Source organism: Callithrix jacchus, chromosome 2 (genome assembly GCF_049354715.1).
Source record: "Callithrix jacchus isolate 240 chromosome 2, calJac240_pri, whole genome shotgun sequence".
Classification (NCBI taxonomy): Eukaryota; Metazoa; Chordata; class Mammalia; order Primates; family Cebidae; genus Callithrix; species Callithrix jacchus.
Window position 1 is genome coordinate 152,930,677 of NC_133503.1, and position 23,449 is coordinate 152,954,125.

A 23,449-nucleotide genomic window follows, 5' to 3' on the forward strand; every position below is an offset into this window, starting at 1 on the left:
TCAGCTTTAGGCTCCGTCTTTTATCCATCCACTTGCACAGGGGTCTAGTTTCCTTTTATGATCCTACCCAAACGGTTGGCCTTTTTGGAGGCGTGAGGGAAGTGGGGGGTAGAATTTTTGAGACTCAGTTTAGGCCCTTTGATATGCTCTTCCTGTCCTTTAACAGATGTATCATAAAGTATCTCTGGGTCATCCCCTAAGACGCGTTGGTGATGAACAATTCCTAGAACTGGTCTAATTTTGTTCATAAGTGCACAGTTTATATTTTTGAGCATCTTCTTGAACTGTGCAAGTATGTTCAGCATCATTTCTCTGCCCTATCAATCTTCTGTGCTGTCAATACCCTGTTTGGCCAATGTCTACTTCTATTGTCCACTCCGTGAGCCAGTGTACACCGGTTTCCATCTCCCGTTCCTGCAGGTCTCCTCGTGGAAACGGCAAAGTGCCTGAGTTGTCCTCTCATTCTGGACGGACCCTGCCATCCACCACCCTCTTCTCCCATTTCCCAGGGCTTTCTCCCATCCCCGTGTATTTCATCGATCGCCTCCTCCTCTTAGGGAAGTTGAGTCTGTCGAGTTCCCTGCACATCGCCTACCAGTCCATGTCTCCCGCCCGCCCTCCCGCGCCGCGGCGTCTGCGAGTCCGTCCCCAGGCGCGCCCGCTGGCTCTCGGGCCTCGACTGGCTGGACGCGGGTCTGTCCCGCGCCCGTGCGTCCGTCCGTCCTTCCCCCACTTGCCTCCAATACGGCAGGAACTTTACTCCAGCCAAGAGGAGAAGGACGGTGCGCGCGGATGCGGGCCGGGCCGGCTGCGGCGGGCGCGGGGGTGGCTAGGGGCGCCGGGCGGGGTGGGCGTGCGAGCGGGCCGGGGGCGTCGCGGGCCGCCCTGCCCTATAAGGGGCCGTGCCGCCTCCGCCGCCGGGAGGGTGCCGGGCGGACCGCGGCGGCGGCGGCGGCGGCGGCGACTGCGATTGGCTCAGGCGCCCCATCCGGGGACTGGGCTCGGCGCTGCTCGTTCGCCCTAAAGGTACCAATATGGCGGAGGTGAGCAGGGAAACCGGGCAGGAGCGGCCGGGCTGGAGCGGGCGGCCGGCGGCTCCCCGCGGCCTCCGAGCCAGCCTGGGGGATCCCAGGCTCTTTTCGCGGCCCCATGAGGGCCGGCGTGGCGACGCGGGGGTCGCGGGGTGGCGACGGGCCGCGGCGGGGCCGGCCGGGGGGCGGGAGCGGGCGCGGGAGCGGTCTCCCTCCGGGACTAGGCCGCGGCAGCTTCGGCCCCGGCCGGGCCGGGCGGCGGAGCCGGACGGCGGTGGCGGCCGGCGGCAGCGAGCCTACCCCAGGAACGGGGCAGTGCCGTGCCCCCGGCCCCTGACGCCGGCCGCCGGCGCCTCCGCGCCTCCTCCCGGGGCCCGGGTGGGTGGAAACCGGCCGAGCCCCCCCTCTGCGGCCGGATCGCAAAGAGGGGCGCGGGCTGCGCCACTGCCCTGCCGGAGTCGTGCGCTGTGTCCCCGGCCCACCGGGCCCCGGCTGCGGCGCGAAGGAGCCGCACGCTTCACTTTGCTGGGGGCGCGGAGAAGAGCGGGATGCGCGGCCGCCGGGCTTCGCAGAAGAGCAGGACTCCCCGCCCCGCCACCCGGGAGGTGCGGGAGCCACTGGGGTGAAAGGGCAGACCGAGACCCTCGATGCCCTCTTCACAGGAGCGGCTCTATAGCCCCAGTTTTCTCTGGGCTGGAGGAAGAAGGCTGGGCTAGTGAAGCTGCCCCGGCCATGTCCCCCGGGACTGGTGAGCTGGGGGGAGGGGGCGGTGTGGCAGGAGCCCCTGGGCTGGAGCTCGCTGGGGCGAGGGGCGCGCTGGCGGTCCAGGGAGGGACCGAACACTCTGGAAGGAGTCAGCATTCCTGGAACTGAGAGGAGCTGCATCTCTGGACTCGGGAGAGAGGCTGGGGGGCTCGCGGTTTGGTTTGGGGGCGAGTGTCCGATTCGAGCCGGCCTACACTCCAGGGCAAGAGATTGGCCTCGGAGTTGGGGCTCCTGGGCCCCAGGGGCGGGCCAGGTGCTTAGAAGGCGAGTTCCTTCCAGGAGAGGGTGTTACGTTTCGAGTTGTTTGGGGCCTCAGAGAGCCGAGTGGGATTTGGGGGACTCCGGAGATGGCAGGGATGGGAGACTGATGGTTCGAACCGACTGCTCTGGGTATTGTTTCTCCGCTCTGTAACTTGCTGAGCTCCAAGAAGCGGCTTGGAGTTGCCTCTCAGACTCCGGGTTTCGTCCTGGGTCTGTGAGTTTGTACACTGGGGACTCGGGAGGAAGGCGAGGCAGCCAAGAGGGGGCCCGAAAGGGGCCAGGAGCGATTGGAGCGAAGCTGCGTCTTGCACTTTTGGCAGCTGCGGAGGAGCGCTCGACTCCGCCTCCTGCGCCCTGTTGCCGGCGCTGCCTCTTTCCCTGGCTGCGCGATCTAACCTCGCGTTTTCTTCTCTCTCTCCTAGGCTTCTTTTGGAAGTTCGAGCCCAGGTTTGTCCGATTTCTTTACCTCTTCGGTGATTCCCGGTGGGTAATGTAGGCTCAAAGATCCGTTGCTAAAGGATTCCCCACAGAAGTGTATCCTGCAGGTCTTTCTGGAATGATTTTTAAGTTTCAATGTGCGTTTAGTAAAGTTTGGGGAAGGAACAGTTATACTGGGTTCTTTGTTGTTTTCTTTTGCATGTAGAAAAAGTAACTTACAAAGCTGCTAAGACAAGTGTTCTTTTAAGTTATATGGCTTTAATTCTTAAATATCTTTTTTTCCTCCGAGCCTGAAACAATCCCAAATTGACTTGACACCAGTTAGATTTTAATTTCATTTTTTTCCAGAGATTGCGTCTTTAATTTGTCAGGACGGGACTACCTTGATTATTAACCATAACTCCTTGTCTCCTCTTTGTTTCTTTTTCATAATTAAATGTCCATGAATTGTGTTAAAATTGGAAGTTGAGAGGTAAAGCTGCCTTAATAAAAAGAAAAGACAGAACTTGCAGGTTTGTCACAGAAAAGTGGTGATTTCTACTTCTGAGCTGAGACAATCTTAGGTCATCTAGTAGTGTTTCTTAACTTTCTTGAGGTCAGAAACTCCTGTCAGAATCTGATGAAAGCAAGGGATGTGCCCCAGAACTCTGTACATATGCCTAGTTACACACAATCTAGGGTTTGTAGAATGCCTGAAGCAGGTCCACGGTAAGACCTTTCCTCATGTGCTCATCGTGGAAGGATATCTTTGTTTCTGTTTCTCATCTCCTTTCTAGTTCACCTCTTTGCTCTCTTCCCTCTCATGGTCTGCAGGAAAAGCACCTGTGGACTAGTGCAACTCCATTATTTTACAGTTGAGGAGACTTTTAAATAACTTTAGTTAGTGGCGGAGTACAACGTGAGCTCCCAGATATTCCATTACATCTTGTTTCCATAGAGTGAACAGCCTGTTTACTTACAGTTTTACTTTTTGTATCTACTTGACCTTCAGAGTCTCACTTGACTGTCATTTAAGGTATTATAACACTAAGTAGAAGAAATCTGCAGCTATTTTTAAAATAGCTATTTACATCTTTACACTTAAAATTTTTGTTAATTTTGAGATGAACTTTTTTTGTTATAAATGATTTTAGGAAAAGAATATTTATATGATGCCAAACAGCTGGTTGATAATGGAATTTTTCCTTTTGGCATCACTGACTTCTTTTAAGAAGTTGCAATCTAAATAAAAAGACAAAAGACTGTATAACCTGTTTTTAATCAGCCAGGTTTTTTTTTTTTTTTTTTTTTTTTGAGACGGGGTCAAGCTGAAGTGCAATGGTGATAGTGGATTCTTGTGAAATCTTCCATTCCCCGAAATTTAATTCTTCTGACTTTTTGCTGTTGCTTTTATACAGATGTGTTAAATAAACTGATAAGCAAGTTTGACTCTTTTTCTATTAGAATGTTACTTTAAGACCATGCTGCTTAAATCACTTTGCTGTTATCATCAGATGTTTTCTTGTTATAGAAGTATTTGTGAATAACTTTGCCTTGTTATTTTGCTGATTTGGATACATTTTCGGAATCATAGGGTCAATATATAATCTATAAAGTATATAGCAAATTCATTTAGTAACCACCTCATATAAACATTAAAAGGGACTGGCAGAAGAACACAAATTTTTGTTTTCTTTTGTTAATAGTCTTGTAAATGTATAAAGTGATTCAGTTTGTTTTATTCCAGTTGGGTCTTTGTCTTCTGAGGATCATGATTTTGACCCCACTGCTGAGATGTTGGTCCATGACTATGATGATGAAAGAACTCTTGAAGAAGAGGAAATGATGGATGAGGGTAAAAACTTCAGTTCTGAAATTGAAGACTTAGAAAAGGTATAAGATTTACTTTAATATCTTAGTACAAACTTTTAAAGATTTGAAATTCTATTGTAGTTTTTAAAATAATCTACCTGAACTAAAAATAGGATCATAATCTTCTTGAAAAAAAATTTTGTTTGGGGGGGCATAGCCTAATAAGTACATTTTCATTTAACTTTTCAAAATTATTTTGTATCTGTTAACCTAATTTTTAAGCTTGTATCAGAACAGTGAAGTAGGTACCTGTAGGCATTTTACAGATGAGAAAATTGAGATACAGAAAACTCTAGGCCCTAAACTTAGTTCTGAATCCTAGTCTAGCCCTCTTTACATTATATCATACTATTCTGCTAAGGGTCAAACTTGAATTTAGCTAAGTACTGTAGCAGATACAGAGAGAAGTCTTTTCCTTCAAATAACTTATACTCTAGTGGAATATTTTAAGAAGATTGAAAAAAGTTTACTATATTTTCAAATTTAAATTGGTAACATCCTATCCCCTAGCCGTTTAAAAGTCGTCTTTTTAAAGGTTGGCAAGAGTGAGTGTAGTTTACAATTTTTTAAGCCCCAAGTCAATATAAATTCAAATGAACTGTATTTTAAACATGCATTTATACCAGGACTGTATGTAGAGAGGTCTCTATAGGGACTACTTTGAAAAACTGTAGGATTTATGTGTTCTTAACCATATTTGAAAATTTCTAATCAGCCCAGAATAACAAATGCTTTCAAAAATGATACTTAGCCTCTGAGTTTCTTATAACTCTTTTTCTTGAAAAGGGCAAGCACATTCTTATATATATCAACTCCTCTACTTAGTAGCTTTGTGAGGCAGGAGTGGAGTATTATTTCATTTCTTTCTTCACGTAATACATGGGAAACAGAAGAGTGACTTAACCTGCCCACTTGCTCTGATCTGTGGTTCTTATCTGTAGTAAAGTACAGCTGTGTACATGTGGTCTCTGTTCTCTTTATTGATGTTTAATGAAACGTGAAAATGAATAAAACGGTAGAGACACAGATATAAAGAGTAAAGGTCAAGTTTTTAGAAGAAATTTTAAATTACGTTTTGATTATTTCTGTATAACTTAAAATAGTGTATTCTCTTAATCTTTTATTAGTGAAATAGTGATTTAGGTATTGGTGCATGTTAAGTCTTAGGGGATTGATGTTAATGTTTATTTTCAAGAATTATACATTTTTATGCCCATAGTAAATAAACTCACTTGTGTATTGACTGTAAATATGGCCCATATTTTGGTGTTTACAAATGCTTTAGTATATCTTATGGAAAATAAGGTAAGTGCAAAAGCAGTTTTCTTATAGTAGCTCTTTGAGTATAGAATATGTGGCTAGATTTTAGTTACTAAACATACTAAAATAGGGTTTATGTAATATCTTTATATATTTTAATATATTCATATTCATATTACTGCCTTCTGAGAGCTTTTAATAGTCCTAGATATATAGGTAGAACTTTTTTTTTTTTTTTTTTGAGACGGAGACTCACTCCATTGCTCAGGCTGGAGTGCAGTGGTGCAATCTTGGCATACTGCAGTCTCCCGGGTTCAAGTGATTCTCCTGCTTCAGCCTCCTGAGTAGCTAGGATTACAGGCATCTGCCACCCTGCCCAGCTACTTTTTGTATTTGTAGTAGAGACAGGGTTTTGCCATGTTGGCCAGACTGATCTCAAACTCCCGACCTTAGGTGATCCACTCACCTCAGCCTCCCAAACTGCTAGGATTATAGCATGAGCCACCATGCCCAGGCAGTAGAACTTTTTAAAAAGTTCTTATTTCTGCTTTTACTAATATATAATTACCCCTTGATGTTGACTGTGGGAAAATTTCAAAAATTCAGAAAAGCACAAATGAGAAAGTAAAAAATCACTATCATTTAGACTTTAATATAGGTACTTCCTTTTTTGTTTAAAAAGAAAAGCATTTAGGCTGGGGGCTGTGGCTCACATCTATAATCTCAACACTTCGGGAGGCTAAAGTGGGATGATTGCTTGAGCTCAGGAGTCTGAAACCAGCCTGGACCACATAGTGAGACCCCGTTTCTACCAGAAAAATTTAAAAATTAGCTGGGCGTGGTGGTGCATGCCTGTAGCCCCTGCTACTTGGGAGGCTGAGGTGGGAGATCACTTGATCATCCGAGGAGTTCTTGGTTGCAGTAAGCTATTATTGTGCCACTGTATTCCAGAGTATGTGACAGACTGAGACCCCGTCTGGAAAAAAAAATGATCACCAGACATTTAAACAAATATATGTATATTGTTTTGCAGCTTGTGCTTTAAGGTATCAGGCATTAGTTATTAACATAGCAATGCATCTCACTTAGTTTCATTGGATCCATCCAGCAGTGCTATCAGTTGTGTCAGATGAATATTGGCATTATTTATCTAGGCTCAGAGGCCTTGTTGATTGTAGGATGTACTGTTGATTTCTGAACAGTATAGGCGGTGGGGGGAGGAACATTTCTATATGAAGTTTGTGCTTTAGTATCAGGATATGTCTGATTCTGATATGTGAGGGAGTGCATCATAGGATCAAGGAAATGATGGTATATGAGGAAATTGAGGTGAGAGGGATTAGGTGATTTGTCCAAGATAATGGTTAGCAATCATTAGTATGTCTTCTGCCCTAAATCTGGTATTCTTCCTGATATAAATCCTTTGACTTAAAGAAAAGTTCATTTTTAAGTGTGACTAGACTCAACTGTAACCCTTAAAATGTAAATAGGTTCAACAAAATACCCAAGAAAAGGAAGAGAAAAATTCTTATACGTGGGATAAGGTGCTGGATCACACTTCTAAGCTGATTTAGCTACCACAGATCCTTAAAGACTTTGAGACTTACTAATTCAATTTTGAAAAACTTGTTTTTATGCTTTAAAGGTCTTAAGTGCTTTATTAGTAGGCTCTCATAGAGAGTTCATTTGTGAAGTGCTTCAGAGACTAGATTCACCTTTTCCAATTTTGCTTTAAAAGTTTTGGTACAGATGATTGGTGTTTTAGCATCAGCGCACTGGCTACCAGTGTCATCTCTTGATCTTATTGATGAGGTTTCTACGAAGATGATCATTCTCCCTCAACAGATGGTCATGCCTGTGTCGTTATAGAAAAGTGGGGGTTTTCATGAGTGAATGCTGGGAACCTCCTGTCCTTCTCACACATACAAACTTTTATATTTTTTCCCTCTGTCCTGAAGTATCCGCAATATCCCAGGCTAACCTGAAGATTCTATCCCTCCTGCCCTCAATTTATTCTTCTGCCTTTTTAAAAATTTAATTTTAAATTTCCAGATAAAAATCCTACTCATGCAGATCCCACATTTGGAAGAAATTCTCTTTTGATCTTGTATTGCCCTCAGTCACTCTTTTTGTAGCCAAGTCTCAACTCATATATGTACTTTCTTCCTTCCCATTTAGTCCTTAGCTTGGCATCTTCCGCCATGCTATAGGGCCACCAATAATTACATTTTTAGAGATGATCTAGCTCTGTCACCCAAGCTAGAGTACAGTGGCATGATCATAGCTCACTGCAGCCTTGATTTCCTGGGCTTAAGCAGTTTTCCTGCCTCAGCCTCCCAAAGCCCAGCAATTACAGGTGCATACCACCACCCTGGCTAATTTTTAAAAAAATTTTATGCAGAAGGGGTCTTGCTATGACCAGGCTGGTCTCTAGCTCCTTAGCTCAAGTGATTTTCCTGCCTTGGCCTCTCAAAGTGCTGGGATTATAGGCAGGAGCCACTGCGCCTGGCCAAGGTCACCAGTAATTCCTGATTTCCAGATAACAAAGATTTCTTGTCTTCTTTTACTTCATTTCTTTTTGGAATTGGACCCATGTGATCATTCCTGATTCTCCATACATGTTTCTGCCTTAATTTATGTAATCCTACTTTTTCCTGGTTCTATTGTCTGGCTTCTCCCTCTGTCTTAAGAGCTTTTCTTTCCTTTCCCACATTTTAATTAACATTCTCCAGGGTTTTGGTTATTGTCTTCTCACTCTGTGTGCCTTTTCTGGGTGATCTCACTCAGACCCAGTGCTTCAACTTTCACCTTAAACTCACTATTATCATTCCACCCTCAAGTTTATCTTGTGTTTCTCTATCATAGTAGTGCTATAGTTACCTGACTTCTCAGGCCAGAAATCTGGCAATCCATTTAGACTTATGTTGCTTTCATTCCTTCTATCAAGTAAATCAAGAAATGGATCTTTCCTTAAATTTCACTTAAATAATCCCCCCCCTTAGTTCACGCTCTCATTGTACTTCCCTTAGAACATCGTTTCCAAAATACAAGTCATGTTTAAGAATTTACGGGCATACCCATTGCCCATAGTGTAATATATCTGAAAGTTCTTCTGATAAGCATAGATCCCCTCCTCTTTTCTTTCTCCCCTCTCCGTGGGTGAGCTCATCAACTTCTGTGGCTTTAAATATCATCTAGATGCTAATGAATGCCAGATTTATATCTTTAGCCCAGCCTGGTTCTCTGAGCTCCAGGCTCCTGGCCAACCTGACTTTTCTACTTGGATGTTTCATAGTCCTCTTAAACTTAACTGTGTCCTTTGCAGACTTTTTGTTTTTACCTTCAAAAACCTTTTATTTCTTTAGTAGTCTCTATCTTGGCAGAAATTACCACCATCTAGGCAGTTGCTCAGATGGAAAACTGAGGATTCCTCCTTCCCTTTTCCTCCCACGTTCAGTGACCCATTTGCTTCTATCTCAGATATATCTCTTCTCTTCACTTCTGTCCTCTTATATATCACTACCCTCACCTAGCACAAGGCTTCTTAAGTGGTCTCCCTGCTTCTTTTGTATCTCTCTCCCTTTCTCAGCTTGCAGGTGTTCAGTATTTTAAGAAGAAATAATGCCATGATACTTCCTTTTTATGAGTCTCCGATGGCTCCTCATTGCCCTGGGAGTGAAGTCAAAGTTCCTTTCCCTGGTCCTGAGGTCCTTTGTGCTGTCCCTCCCTCTGTTTCCATTCTCTTGAGCCATTCTTTATTCTGCTCACCAGACTTTGGCCACTTGGCTTAGTGGGGAACCACTTACAGGTGACACATGTGTTGGTTTTTTTTTTTTTTTGCCTGAAATACTCTTCACAGGACTGGCCTTCTGACTTCAGGCCTCCACCGAAGATTGCTGACTCTTTGCCTGCTGCCCTCTGAAAGTGGGCTGCCAGTGTTACTCTGTATCTCAGGGCTCTACATTCATCAAAATTGGCAGCCCTATATTTGTGTATTGTCAAAAGCCTTGCCATCTTTCAATATTTAGCTCAGTCTTCACCCTCTGTACATACCTCTGTACCCCATACCAGTATTCTTGGGATATAGGCCTGCCCTTCTCTATACTCACAGTTGAGTATTGAAGCCATCACACTGTATTATAAGGGTTAACTCATCAGTTTCTTCCACTAAGACTGAATTCCTTGTGAGCAGGGATTTTTTTCAGTAAATTTCGTTTTTATGTCCAAAGCCGGTAGCCTTCACTCAAGTACTTAGAACTGAGTAAATGATGGGAAGGTGGACCATCAGTGCATAAGAGGTGAAAATTGCTATCTCCCCATTTCAGGGAGAGAATCTGAAACTCTGAGGTTCTGGAGAAATACTATTGACAGGTTGTTGGCAAAGGCTGCAACCTAGGCATCTCTTACATTAAAACCAATATGAGCCAAAGGGAATAGGCTGCACGGATTCTGCAAGGAGCAAGATAGGACTGTAGAGAGACTGAATCTGATTCTTGTCACCTTCAAGAGATTCTTTGGTTTGGAAGAATAATAATTCATGGAAGTTTCCCATGGTATAGGTGAACTTCACCCTGTTTTGACCATCTAACTCAATTTATGCTGACTCCATGCTCCCAAAGAAGTTTTTGGTTGATTTAAATCCCAAACTAAAAAGATTTTCATGATCATTTATGGTCATTAGAAAGGTGTATGTCTACTACTGCAAATTTATAAATTAGCATTCTTTCATATACCTGATTGTAAGTTCATTTAGCATGAATCTGTTTTGGTTAGGCATAGTGAATTATGTAAGTTCCACACCGGCAAAGGTGAAGGCCTAACTTTGGCATCCTCTATGGGCCCTGTGGGCAGCCATCTGGCCCTCTAAGGAATCATCACTGGCTCCTCTCAGGTCACTTTGTGATTAACGGTGGGCACGTTTTGCACACTCTGCTTTAGCATTTTCATGCTGTTTGCTTTATGGATTAGATATTTTGTATTAAAGGGAAAACTAAACCATAAGCAAATTTTAAAAATAAATCTCTTGATGGATACAGAGATCTTAAAAATGTTTAACAAATTATTTCATAGGTATATTGCTTTGAAGTTATTTATTTGAATGATAAATAGTTCTGTATACTTTAGTAGTTAAAACATAGTCATGTGTCACTTAATGAGGGAATACATCTGAGAAAGGCATCGTTAGGCAGTTTCATTGCTGTGTGAACATCACAGAGTGTGCTTAGACAAAAGTAGTTAATGTAGCCTACTACACACCTAGGCTATATGGTCTAGCCTGTTGTCCTGCCACGGTTATATGTGTAGTCTGATTATATATGCAGTCTGCACACACTGAAACAATGTTATATAGCGCATGGTAACACTTATTTTCACATGGATTCATGAGAGGGAAACAGTGACTATGAGGCATGGCTTAGGTATTCATAACATAGGCAGCACTGTAGCCAGGGTATATAATTTTGTTAAAGCAGTACAGCCAATAAGATAACTTGGGGAGCTGGAATTCAAACCCAGAGTTAAGCCTCAGTTTTTCTCACCTGTAAAATGGTGATAATAGTATAATCTTCATCAGACAGTTGTTTAAAAAAAATAGTATAAAAATGTGAGATATAGTAAGAATATAAAATAATTTTGCTTTGAACATAAATATTGCTGATGTTAGTAAACATTCAGCAAAGGTTTTCTATCAGGTATCTTCTTAATAACATAAAGAATAAAGCAAGTGGCCAGCTGTTAAATGTAAGGAAAGAAGCTGTAAATCACAAGTTATTGATTGATTAATTGGAAATGTTTTCAGGGAAAATCTTTATGTTAATTTGAAAGCTAAAAAAGAAATGGTTGGCACTAAAGCAAACATTTGAGGAATTTTTTTTTTGAGATGAGTCTTGCTCTGTCACTCAGGCTGGAGTGCAGTGGCGCAATTGTGGCTCATTGCAACCTCTGCCTCCCAGGTTCAAGTGATTCTTCTGCCTCAGTCTCCTGAGTAGCTGGGACTACAGGCACGAACCACCATGCCTGGCTAATTTTTGTATTTTTAGTAGAGACAGGGTTTCACCATTTTAGCCAGGCTGGTCTCGAACTCCTGACCTTGTAATCTGCCTACCTCAACCTCCTAAAGTGCTGGGATTACTGGCATGAGCCACTGCATCCAGCCGAGGAATTTTTAAAAATAGTAAAATCCTTCTGAAAAATAAAAAATAAGGTGTTAATTGTTAGTATGTTAATTCATTAATGTTAGCTCTAGGTGTTTGGTCCTGTTTTCTGATAACATCACAAAAGGAAAAACTAGGCTGGGTGCGGTGGCTTACACGTATAATCTCAGCACTTTGGGAGGCCAAGGCGGGCAGATCACGACGTCAGAAGATGGAGACTATCCTGGCCAACATGGTGAAACACCCTGTCTATTAAAAATACAAAAATTAGCTGGGTGTGGTGGTGTGTGCCTGTAATCCCAGCTACTCCGGAGGCTGAGGCAGGAGAATCATGTGAACCCAGGAGGCAGAGACTGCAGTGAGCTGAGATCGTGCCACTATACCCCTGCCTGGCGACAGAGTGAGACTCTTGTCTCAAAAAAAAAAAAAGAAAAGAAAAAGAAAAACTTGGCTTTGATTTGTTCTGCTGTTTTGATAATGTGCTTTATGAACCTAAGGACAGTAGACTTTACCTGCAATTTAGTTCTGTGACATCTACTGAGTCCATGTTTATCCCCTGGCTTGAACAGGAAGGAACCATGCCTCTAGAAGACTTACTGGCATTCTATGGCTATGAACCTACAATTCCAGCCGTTGCAAATTCCAGTGCAAATAGTTCCCCAAGTGAACTGGCAGATGAACTACCAGACATGACACTAGACAAAGTAAGTGTGAACATTTGAAATAAAAATTCAGGATCTGTTACCATTGACTGCTTTTATTAGAGTTTCTTTCATTTAAAAATTCTTAAATGTAAATTTCTTGTTGACCCATTGTGCTTATCATTTCGGTGGCTGATTTAAACATTGTTTGGCTTTGATCACACTATTTTAAGAGTAGTATTAATAGTAGCTTCATGGTACTTTGCATGCCTGAGTATACTCCCGTAATGTTTTCATCTTTCCTGTGTAGACACATTGTATCTAAACTTAGATTTTGCCTTAACTTCTTTTGATCCTGTAAACACATAAAAGCCTTGATTAATAAATCCCCCAGAAGCCTTCAAAGCAAGCTGGCTTAGGCGTGGAGTGGTTGGAGAGAAGTTCTGTTCTTGGCTCTGGGAGTGACAGCGGCCGCAGCAGCCAAGACCACGGTGATCCATCTCTAACATAGGCTGGTTGTGGGGAGGCCTAGTCCCTGCTGAGGAAAATTCACACAGCCATGGTCTCTGCTAACAGATCCCTGGGAACCTTTCCTTGCCTTTCAGATCTCAGGCAGGGAGAGGAATCCACATCTTGGAACCTCTTCCTGTGAGTTATATTGTTCCCACTTTTAAGTCAATGTGATATTAATGTACCACAGACCTTAATGACCATAGTCATTCAGGAAGTATTTATTGAGTGGCAACTGTGTACTAGGCACAAAGATGACTGTATACTTACATAAAAATTCAGACTTGCTTCTTTTAAAATTATGTCACTAGTCAGAGCTGTTCATTAGTTGGACTTTATAAATTATTGGGAGCGTGGAGGTTGGAGGCATTTTTTCAGTTTTATTTTAGTATAAAAAGTGAGTATAATTGTTAACCACTTAAAAGTCAGACTATTTTTGTTGTAAATTCACTAAAAATTAGCCTTCAGCTCTAGATAAGCTCTTTGCATATCCGCAGATTAGGCAATTGTTATAGGCATATAGTTGCACTAATTATCATTTAATAGTATAATATTGAATATATAATTAATATCAAATATTAAATATTTATGTACATGAAGTAAATTGTAGGAGAATTTCATATTTCAACTAAGGTTCTAACTACTTCTTAATTATATGTTATTAAAAGACAGTTTTCTTAATTAATGAGATATAATCATTTCTAACTCTAGCACTGCCTTCTTATTCTTCCAGGAGGAAATAGCAAAAGACTTGTTGTCAGGTGATGACGAGGAGACTCAGTCTTCTGCGGATGATCTGACGCCATCTGTGACTTCCCATGAAACTTCTGATTTCTTCCCTAGGCCTTTACGATGTAAGAAACCCAATCGATTACTGGTTCATAATGACATTGATACTATAGCTTTAGTACCTTTTATTGTGTTCAGTAATTTATGTCAGAATATTCTAAATTTTTATATAGTTGAGATAAAGTACTACTATAATTTAAACAAGATTATAACCTTTCTTTTGGGATAGAGGTGAACTAATATGTCATTTAAAAATTGAAATATTAGGCCAGGTGCACTGGCTCATGCTGTAATTTCAGCACTTTGGGAGACTGAGGCAAGTAGATTATTTGAGGCCGGGAGTTTGAGACCAGTCTAGACAACGTGGACCCAGTCTTTACTAAACATACAAAAAATTAGCCAGGTGGTGGCATGCACTTGTAATCACAGGTACTCAGGAGGCTGAGGCACGAGAATCGCTTGAACCCCGGGGCGAAGGTTGCAGCCAGCTGGAGATCATGCCACTGGGTGACAGAGACGCTGTCTCAAAATAATAATAATAATAAGAAAAAAAAATAAAAATGGAAATGGAAGTATTCACTTTATTTTTACGAGGCCATTTTCTTTCTCAAGACTCACCTGTTGCTGTGGTAGCCATTCTTAGTTTGACCATGAAATTTTATAGACCTTTTTTGGGGTTTCTTTTAAAAGGCCCCTGCCTTCCTGGTTTTGAAAGCTTATCAGTGCTCAAAAGGTATTTTTACTTTTAATGGTTCATCTTTTTCCCATTAGTTCTTAATGTTACCTCTTAATTTGTATCAGTAATATTTAAAAGGTTTTGGGGTTGAGCGTGTGATCCTAACATTTTAGGAGGCTGAGGTGAGAGGTTCACTTTAGGCCAAGAGTTCTAGACCACCCTGAGTAACATAGCAAGACCCTGGTCTCCACAAAACATTTTCAAAATAGAAAACTTCGTTGGGCGTAGTGGCATGCACATGTAGTCTCACCTACTTGGGAGGCTTAGGTAGGAGGATCACTCAAGCTCAAAACTTGGAGGTCACAGTGAGCCATGATCAGGTTCCTGCACTCCAGCCTGGGTGACATAATGAGACCCTGTTTCAAAAAATACTAAAATATTTTTGACTAAAATAATTTCTTAGATGCAATCTCACTTTTTTTTTAGGTATTTTTTTATGGTAGAAGAACTGTTTGGTTAATAAGTTCAAATATCCATCCATCCATTCATGTGTGTACAAAAACAGTTTTGATGGACCTGATATGCAACTCTGTGTATGTGTATCCTTCTAGATTAGTATAATCAGAACTCTAGTGCTTTACTTTCTTTCTAAGGTGACCACAGTGGTTTCCTTTTACCTCCCAAACTGTTTAATAGTATACCATAATAATTATAAGAATACTATACACTTTTTTTTTTTTGAGACAAGAGTCTCTGTCACTTGGGCTGGAGTGCAATGGAGCTATCTTGGCTCACTGCAACTTCTGCCTCCCAGGTTCATGTGATTCTCTTGCCTCAGCCTCCCGAGCAGCTGGGATTGCAGGTGCCTGCCACCACGCCTGGCTAGTGTTTTTGTATTTTTAGTATAGAGATAGGGTTTCGCCATGTTGGCCAGGCTGGTCTTGAATTCCCAACCACAAGTGATCCACCCACCTCTGCCTCCCAAATTATTGGGATTACAGGCATGAGCCACTGCACGTGGCCAGGATACTACACACTTTATTAGGATTTTCAGTGTCTCACTTTGACCAATGTCGATTGTGAGAATAATGTAGGTGGTTTAGTATACTTACGCTGATCTCACTTAACAAAATTATGTATAAATACAACATGCATTCTTCCAGGTTTTGCAAAAATAGGCAATAAGAACCTTTGTCATTTTTGTCTTTTAAGCAAATACTACATGTGATGGTGATAAGGAATCAGAGGTTGAAGATGTTGAAACAGACAGTGGTAATTCACCTGAAGATTTGAGGAAGGTAAGTTGAGTTAACATAGTGGACTAAATTGGCTTTTAAAAATATTTCTGAAAGAATTTATGATAATTTTGTTTCTTTTGACCTGTAGATACTGATGAATAAGTTGGGGCTTTTTTCCCAGCATTTATTTTTATCATAAGTTATTTCTACCTCTCAATTTTCCTGTAGGAAATAATGATTGGCTTACAATATCAGGCAGAGATTCCCCCTTATCTTGGAGAGTACGATGGTAATGAGAAAGGTAAGGAAAGCTTTTGCTTTTGATAATGTTTGGTAGATAAGTTACCACTTGATCTGTTTATTTAAATATCTGGTTGTATACCCAACCTTGCCAATATATAGATAGATTTGGGAAACATGCAGAGTTAGGATATTTAGGCCTGACTTAGGAAAAATCTGTCAAAGTTAATCTCTATACTCAAGTTTCCCCACCCCGCCCCCTGCCCCGCCCAAGGCTTATTAGCCAGTGTGCTCAGTGCCTGTTCAAATAGTGGAGAGCTTCCCATGATGCAGCACCTTGGCCTGCATCCTGCTTCAGTAGAAGTGGGTAGCATCTCATCACCTGAGATAATGAGAATGTTAAGGATATAATCTTCTGGAAAGAAAACTCTTGAGGGAAAAAGAGACTGGAAGAAATTCTTCTTCCCCAGCCCTGAAAGAGCAGGAAGTGGAATGTAAGGATCTGCTGCTTTCACTTGTATACTCCTAATTATGTGTAATCAGCTTTTCTTCACGTTTCTGGTACATTCCAACTGTAGTTATTTTTCAGAATATGGCGGGCATAAGGTGGTAGGATATAAAAATACAGGTACACATTCTTAGTTGAACTCAGAAACCACATACATTAGGAATGTTTCCATGTGTGTTTGGCCTTTTCCCTAAGTCAGTTTATCCTGGTAAAGTCACAAGGGCAAAAGCAGCACAGCCAACACAATACTTCTGAGTTCTTCTTTTTCCTTTGCTTCATGCTAGGTCATCTTCCATTTACAGGAAGGGAGGACTGGCTACTATGGGGTTGCTAGCCATGGCAGCCACTGGGAACACTGTTTTCTTAAACTGCTTTCAAAGTGTTAAAAGACAGTTGTCCCAGGGGAAGCAAAACATAGCTGATGATCTTCAGATGTGCCAGCCTTCTCACCCCACCACCCAAATGCCATACTTGGCTTTTTGAGCCAAGTACATGCTAGGCAACTATAGGGCCTTTGGTCACACATAGTAGAGATGATATGCTATCAGTGCTGCAGATTGGAGGGATGATGTACTTTCTCTATCTTTTGAGGGAATAAACCCAAACTGTTTTACCTATTTCACTTGTGACCAAAGAGTAAAGAAAGTTCTAGGAACTTCTCTCAAAAGTCAAGTCTTAACTGCTTTACATGCACACTCTAACTTTCCTGCTAACTGGGAATGACAATGCCTGCCTCACTTACACAGTTGGGATTATAATGCACTTATTATGGTCACTGGTATATAGTGTGTTTGCAATAATTTTCATTAGCTATAGTCAGTATTATGCACTTGAAGAATGGATTGCACTTGAAGCATTGGACTAAATACTTCGGCTGTTTATATTACTTTATTGTGTAAAGTAGAAGCTTTGAGTAAAGGGGCAGAGTGTAGTAAAACATAAGCTTATTTTAATGATATTTTGTTCATTAATATATCAGTCTCTTTAAGAGACTGTGGAAAGTTTACTTTTCTTACTGTTTCTCCCTCTTCCCAAAAACCTCCCTAGGGAGGTTTGTTAATCTGCTTCCTTCTCTAAATAAAAATTCTCTTGTTGGGAGAAAAAGTATACCTTTCTTAGCTATTTCCTTATTACCAGATATTTTGGGTTTTATGTATTTGTAATTTTTTAACCTCCAGAAATTTCATAGAGCAGTTTAGGGATTTCAAGAGAAAATTCCAGTGAGGTTATTAGAGAATGTACACAGGTTATATTTGCCCCTTCGTTAGAAGAGTATAAGATAACCACTATGGGGTTTTATATTAGACTTTACTAGGCATGGAGAGCCTTCATAGTAGTTAGTAAATCCAACCACCAAAAAAGCTACTTGCTTTGGCCACTGGAATACTTGGCCTATAATAAAGTTAAATTTTTGCTTGTGTGTGAAAGGCTGTGCTTGGCAGATAATTAAATTACTGGTGTCTTCAAAGTTACTTACTTTTTCCACTGGATAGCTCATCAAGGGAGACAGAATTGTTTGTGTACATCTTTGAGCGTGTTCATGATTTTTAATGTATTAATGGTATTTTCTTTATCAGTATATGAAAATGAAGACCAGTTACTTTGGTGTCCTGATGTGGTTTTGGAGAGCAAAGTTAAAGAATACCTTGTTGAGACTTCCTTAAGGACTGGCAATGAAAAAATAATGGATAGGATTTCTGCAGGAACACACACAAGGGACAATGAACAGGTATACTTCAACTTCTGTTGAAACAGCAGCCAGTGTACAGTACCTTCTTGATTTTTTTTATATTTGATTCAGATATATTTAACATGTGAAGTAGATACCTTTTCTGATAGAGTTTTAAAATTTTCAAAATACTGTTTAAAAAAAACCATGACCTTGAGTTCTAGAGATAACCTCACTGTAGTTTCATATATTTTCTTCTGGTCTTTTAAAAAATACCTTTATATACATCTTACTTGAGATGCCACTTTAGATCCTGTTAATTAATTAATCTTACTGTTCTATACCATTGAGAATTATTTAATACCTCTTTGATGTCTGTATAGTCTATCCTATACTTCTTTCAAAAAAAATTTTTCCCTGAATTTCAGCATACTGTGCACTGTCCTATACTTGTAATTCATTTATTTAAACATTCTCTGTGGTTGGACTCTTAGATTTTGTAAGTGTGTTCTTTGAATTATTCTCAACTTTATTTAGGAGGTGACTAAAAGTTAATGTCTGTTAAGACTATATAAATTTGATTTAGGAGCATTTGTTAAGCCCTTGTGTATCTGTAGGTTCAGAATACTCTTCTGATATGTGGGATGGGGATGGGAACATTGCCTCTTAAGTTTTTCTGATGCTCCTAGGTTTTGCCCCTCTGACATCATTTTGCTTCTTTCATATACTTTTATCATTAAGAATCCCAACCCTGACTAATGAGTATCCAGAGGTAGGCAGACTCAAACTTGAATTCTGAAGTAACATAGGGAAGTCATACTAGCTATCAAAAAGAAATCTCATTAAGTTTTTTTATTGATATTCAAGTCTATATTAAATTTAGAAGAATTAAAACCTTTACAACATTAGAAACTCAAGTGTTTTTGCTTTTTTGAATATCACATGCATCTCAGTAATTTCTCAGTATCTTTTATGTGTGTATGTGTATTCAATGCTATTGGAAAGAGGATCTCTCTTATAGTTGTATATTGTTGATGTTGAGAAATACCAATTTTTTTTTTTTAAATGTAAACTGTTGAAACTACTTGACTTTTCCAATTGTTTCTCAGGCTTTCTAGTTTGCTTTTTAAAAACTTTGTTGATAATAATCATTTTTGTTTGACACATCATAATTACATATATTTATGGAGTGGTTTTCTGGTTTTCAGGTCATTATTAAGTTACACTTTTGTTCCTTCCTTACCATTATTTCTTATTCCTGCTTTATGTCTTAATGCATTAGCTGTAACTGCGATATTTGGTAATAATAGTGATTTGGGTTCTGCTTTTGGTGGAAGGTTTTTACATCTAACGTTTTTACATTAAGAATAAAACCGAACTTCGTTCTGTTGTCTTTTTTATAGCAAGGTAATATTCATCTATTTATAACTGTTATAGTTTTTGTCTTTTAAAATTAGAAATGAATATTGATTTATCAGATGCTTTTTAAGCAGGTGTTGATTTTTTTTTAAATTAACATTTATACATATTTAGGTACACAGTGATGTCTTGATACACATAATGTATAGTGATCAGATCCAGGTAGTTAGCATAGAGGTGATTTTTTTTAATGTAGCCTATTGATGTATTAAAAGTTTTCCTGGCCTGGCACAGTGGCTCACGCCTGTATAATCCCAGCACTTTGGCAGGCCAAGGTGGGCAGATCACCTGAGGTCAGGAGTTTGAGAGCAGCCTGACCAACATGGAGAAACCCTGTCTCTACTAAAAATACAAAATTAGCTGGGTGTGGTGGCATTTGCCTGTAATCCCAGCTACTCGGGAGGCTGAGGTGGGAGAATTGCTTGAACCTGAGAGGCGGAGGTTGCGGTGAGCCGAGATTACACCATTGCACTCTAGCATAGGCAACAAGAGTGAAACTCCATCTCAGAAATAAAAATAAAATAAAAGTTTTCCTAATATTGAACCATCTTTACTTCCTTAAAACTTACTTGGGAAGGTGGATTATTTAACTTTCAATTGAATTCTGTTATTCTTGTTTATTATGTTCATAATTCCAAGAAGATTTAATAGAAAGATACTCTACTTTTAATAAGTGGCACCTTTCATGGTAAATAGAAATAACTGAGACCATTATAAACCTAGCCTGAAGTGCCATGCCTATCTATTATTCCAGGCCTGCTGCTGTTCCCTTTTATTAAAACTAAAAGACAGGGAGGAAATGACATCAGGGGATAGACTGCAACTAATTTTTCCAAACTAGAAAAAAAACATCTAAAATAGGGGAAACTCATCTTAGACCTAGTGTTTTTTTAAAAACAACAACAACAAAAAACCATCAAAAATGATACAGGGAGGTGACTTCTGAGAGGTAGTGTGAAGATGAACAAACTCACTTGGTACCACAGTTAATCTGCATGATCGTTACATAGACTAAATGCCTGGGCACATACACCTTCAAATGCCCTGAAATTCGAGAGGATTTCAGGATTTATCAAGACTCCAGTATTAAGACTTCTATACCTGTTTTTTAAAATGCTGTTAAATATGAACTTTGAATACTTTGTATTTAATATCCACCCTAGGCACTGTATGAACTTCTCAAGTGTAACCACAATATAAAGGAAGCAATCGAAAGGTACTGCTGCAATGGAAAGGCCTCTCAAGGTAAGAAACACTTGGGTTCAAGAGAGGGCAATGACAAGAGATGGTCATTTGGGGATCAGAATGAGCAAAGTATCCTAAGGGACAGAGTAATCCTGTAACACTTTTGTAAGATCTGGTTCAGCGCCATGTCAAATAAGTTTTCCTTTTCTTGCCCTCTGTTTTTAGATGTATCAGAAATTGTTCAAATACAAATTAGTCACCCCCCTCCCCCGCCACCTCTACTTTCTAGAAGGAATAGTTATAGAACAAAGAAGATGACAGTATGTTCAAAGTAATTAAAAAGACTAATTTTATGGTTTTGTTGAAAAGTTTTTTTTCTTTTTTTTTTTTAGCCAGATAGGAAATGAAAAAGAGATTAAAAGATTAAAAAAGAAACATATATAATATATTCCACTAAATTTATTTCAAGAAGTGTATTTTTAGTAATTGTTAATAGCATTTTATAGTTCTTTTGTTTTATGTGTGTCAAGGAAAATGGTTAACTTTTATTTTCATATGTTTTGTCATTATATAAATGAATTGCATGCACCATAGCTTTAAATATATGTAGAATGAAAATAATACTTGTTACTAGATGACTTGGAAAAGTATTAAAACTAATACATGTAAACTTGTGAAGTGAGATAGTCTATTAAAATGTCTTCTTTAGGAAAGTTGCTTCTTTGAAAAAAAAATTATTTTAAGCTCTCAAAACTCCCAAAAATACTGGTTTCTTCCTTAGCTCAAACTATTTTTCAGCTTTATTACAGACTACTATTAATGGCCTTGGGGACCTGGTCCTCAATATCAAATGAGATACTTCAGAGATACAGATGAGTAATAACCAGCTCTGAAGTCTAGGGTATCACTCTGTGAAGACTTTCCAGGTCTGTGCCCCAAGTAGATACTGAAATCACCAACATCTGCTGGGAAGTTAAATGGGATTTAGTATTTTGAGCACATGGACTTTCTTATTTCCTTCATATTTTTGGAGTATAGCACTCCACACACCACGTTTCAAATAAATACGTGTTGATTATACTTTACTTATGGTCTCTAATTAAAAGAATTTGTGGTTTTATTTTTTGTCTTTTTTGAGACGGGTTCTCACTTTATCTGACATGATCACAGCTCACTACAGCCTTGATCTCTTGGGCTCAAATGATCCTCCCATGTCAGCTTCCCAAGTAGATGAAACTACAGGTGCCTGTCACCATGCCTGGCTAAGTTGTTTTTTGTGGAGATGGGGTTTTGCTATGCTTCCCAGGCTGATTTTGAACTCCTGGGCTCAAGCAATCCTCCTGCCTTGGCCTCCCAAAGTGCTGGGATTATAGGTATGAGCCTCTGCACCTGGCTAGAACTTGTGGTTTTGATGTAAGAGCAAAACAGAGCTGCTTTCCACCTGTGAAGGAGGTCGACATTTTTTTCTAATTAAAAAATATGCTCACTGTTTAAAAAATTTTTTTAATTAGAAAAACAAGCATGTTACAGAAAAATGTTAAATTCTTATCCCATAATGTAGTAGAAAAAAGAAGGGTTTATATATTTATATTCTAGACTTGATCTGTAGTATGCATACTTCTGGTAATTCTAACTAAAATCTCTTGCATACAGAATTTGTGTGTGTGTGTGTGTGTGTGTGTGTGTGTGTGTGTGTGTGTCTGTGTGTGAGAGAGAGAAGAGAGAGAGAGAGTTTATTACTTTTTATAGGGAAGGCATATTGAAAATAAATCAGTGATTCACATAAGGAACTTTGGGGCCCACAAATTTTATTTGAAATTTGTTTTAGAAGGAATGACTGCATGGACGGAAGAAGAATGCCGAAGCTTTGAACATGCACTCATGCTTTTTGGAAAAGATTTTCATCTTATACAGAAGAATAAGGTAAATTGGACAGATTAGTACAGAGAAAAATTACTAATTACAATGAATGTAAGCAATGAATTTATAAGTCACTTAAGTAGGAAAAAAGCAACAACTTATTAATGTTCCCCTGTCATTAGCATTTCAGATATCACTCTAACGTGACTAATTTGCTCAGAGATGCCACAGCCTGCATATGGGATGGCTGATAGTATGCTCACATATCTTTTCACAGAAACAGTTAACACAGAAAGTGGATACTCTGTATTTTTAAGGAAGTCTCACTCTCATTTCTCCTTGACTTTTATTTCTTATCAAGCTATTCAGAGGCTTGTGGCCTCAAAATAATTTCTCTTCAGCAGTGAGAACAGCTGTTGCTGAAAGAAGAAGCATTGTTACCAAAACAACCAGAAACATATTCTAACACCACTAAATGCTGGAAAGGATGTAAAGCAACAGGAATTCTTATTCATTGCCTATAGGAATGCAAACTTGTAGAGCCACATTGGAAGATAGCTTGGAAGTTTCTTACAATACCATCCATACTCTTACCATATAATTTAGTAATCTTGCTCTTTGGAATTTATCCAAATGCATTGAAAACTTATGTCCACACCAAAGTGTTTATAGCAGCTTTCATCGTAATTGCTAAAACTTGGAAGGAACCTGTATGTCCTTTGAGGTGAAAGGGTAAACAAACTGTGTCACCTCCAGAACTGGACTGTTATCCAGCACTAAAAAAAATTGAGCTAAGAAGCTGCAAGGAGACATGGGGAATCCCACATGTCTATTACTAAGTGAAGGAAGCCAATGCAAAAAGACTCCATACTGTAGGTTTCCCAATATATGATATTCTGGAAAAGGCAAAACTAGGGAAACAATAAAAAAGATGACTGGTGCCAGTTCCTAGGCAG

The 23,449-nt window shown here is 40.0% G+C and overlaps 1 protein-coding gene across 11 annotated transcripts in view; it reads left to right on the top strand.

Annotated features, from left to right (window-relative positions):
* Positions 1-660: 660 nt before the first annotated feature.
* Positions 661-23,449, top strand: part of MIER3 (MIER family member 3) — a 30,861-nt gene continuing 8,072 nt past the window's right edge. Inside the window, exons 1-10 of one of the 11 annotated variants that reach the window (XM_078365492.1) lie at positions 661-782; positions 2,480-2,540; positions 4,222-4,367; positions 12,328-12,462; positions 13,643-13,763; positions 15,587-15,672; positions 15,841-15,913; positions 17,938-18,089; positions 20,612-20,693; positions 22,462-22,556. In XM_078365492.1, the coding sequence (XP_078221618.1) occupies positions 4,269-4,367; positions 12,328-12,462; positions 13,643-13,763; positions 15,587-15,672; positions 15,841-15,913; positions 17,938-18,089; positions 20,612-20,693; positions 22,462-22,556 (843 nt within the window). In that variant the 5' untranslated portion in view covers positions 661-782; positions 2,480-2,540; positions 4,222-4,268. Of the gene's footprint in view, positions 1,044-1,663; positions 1,780-2,479; positions 2,541-4,221; positions 4,368-12,327; positions 12,463-13,642; positions 13,764-15,586; positions 15,673-15,840; positions 15,914-17,937; positions 18,090-20,611; positions 20,694-22,461; positions 22,557-23,449 lie in introns of those variants that run through there. The other 10 variants (XM_035291554.3, XM_035291556.3, XM_078365489.1 and 7 more) reach the window with 10 other exon arrangements.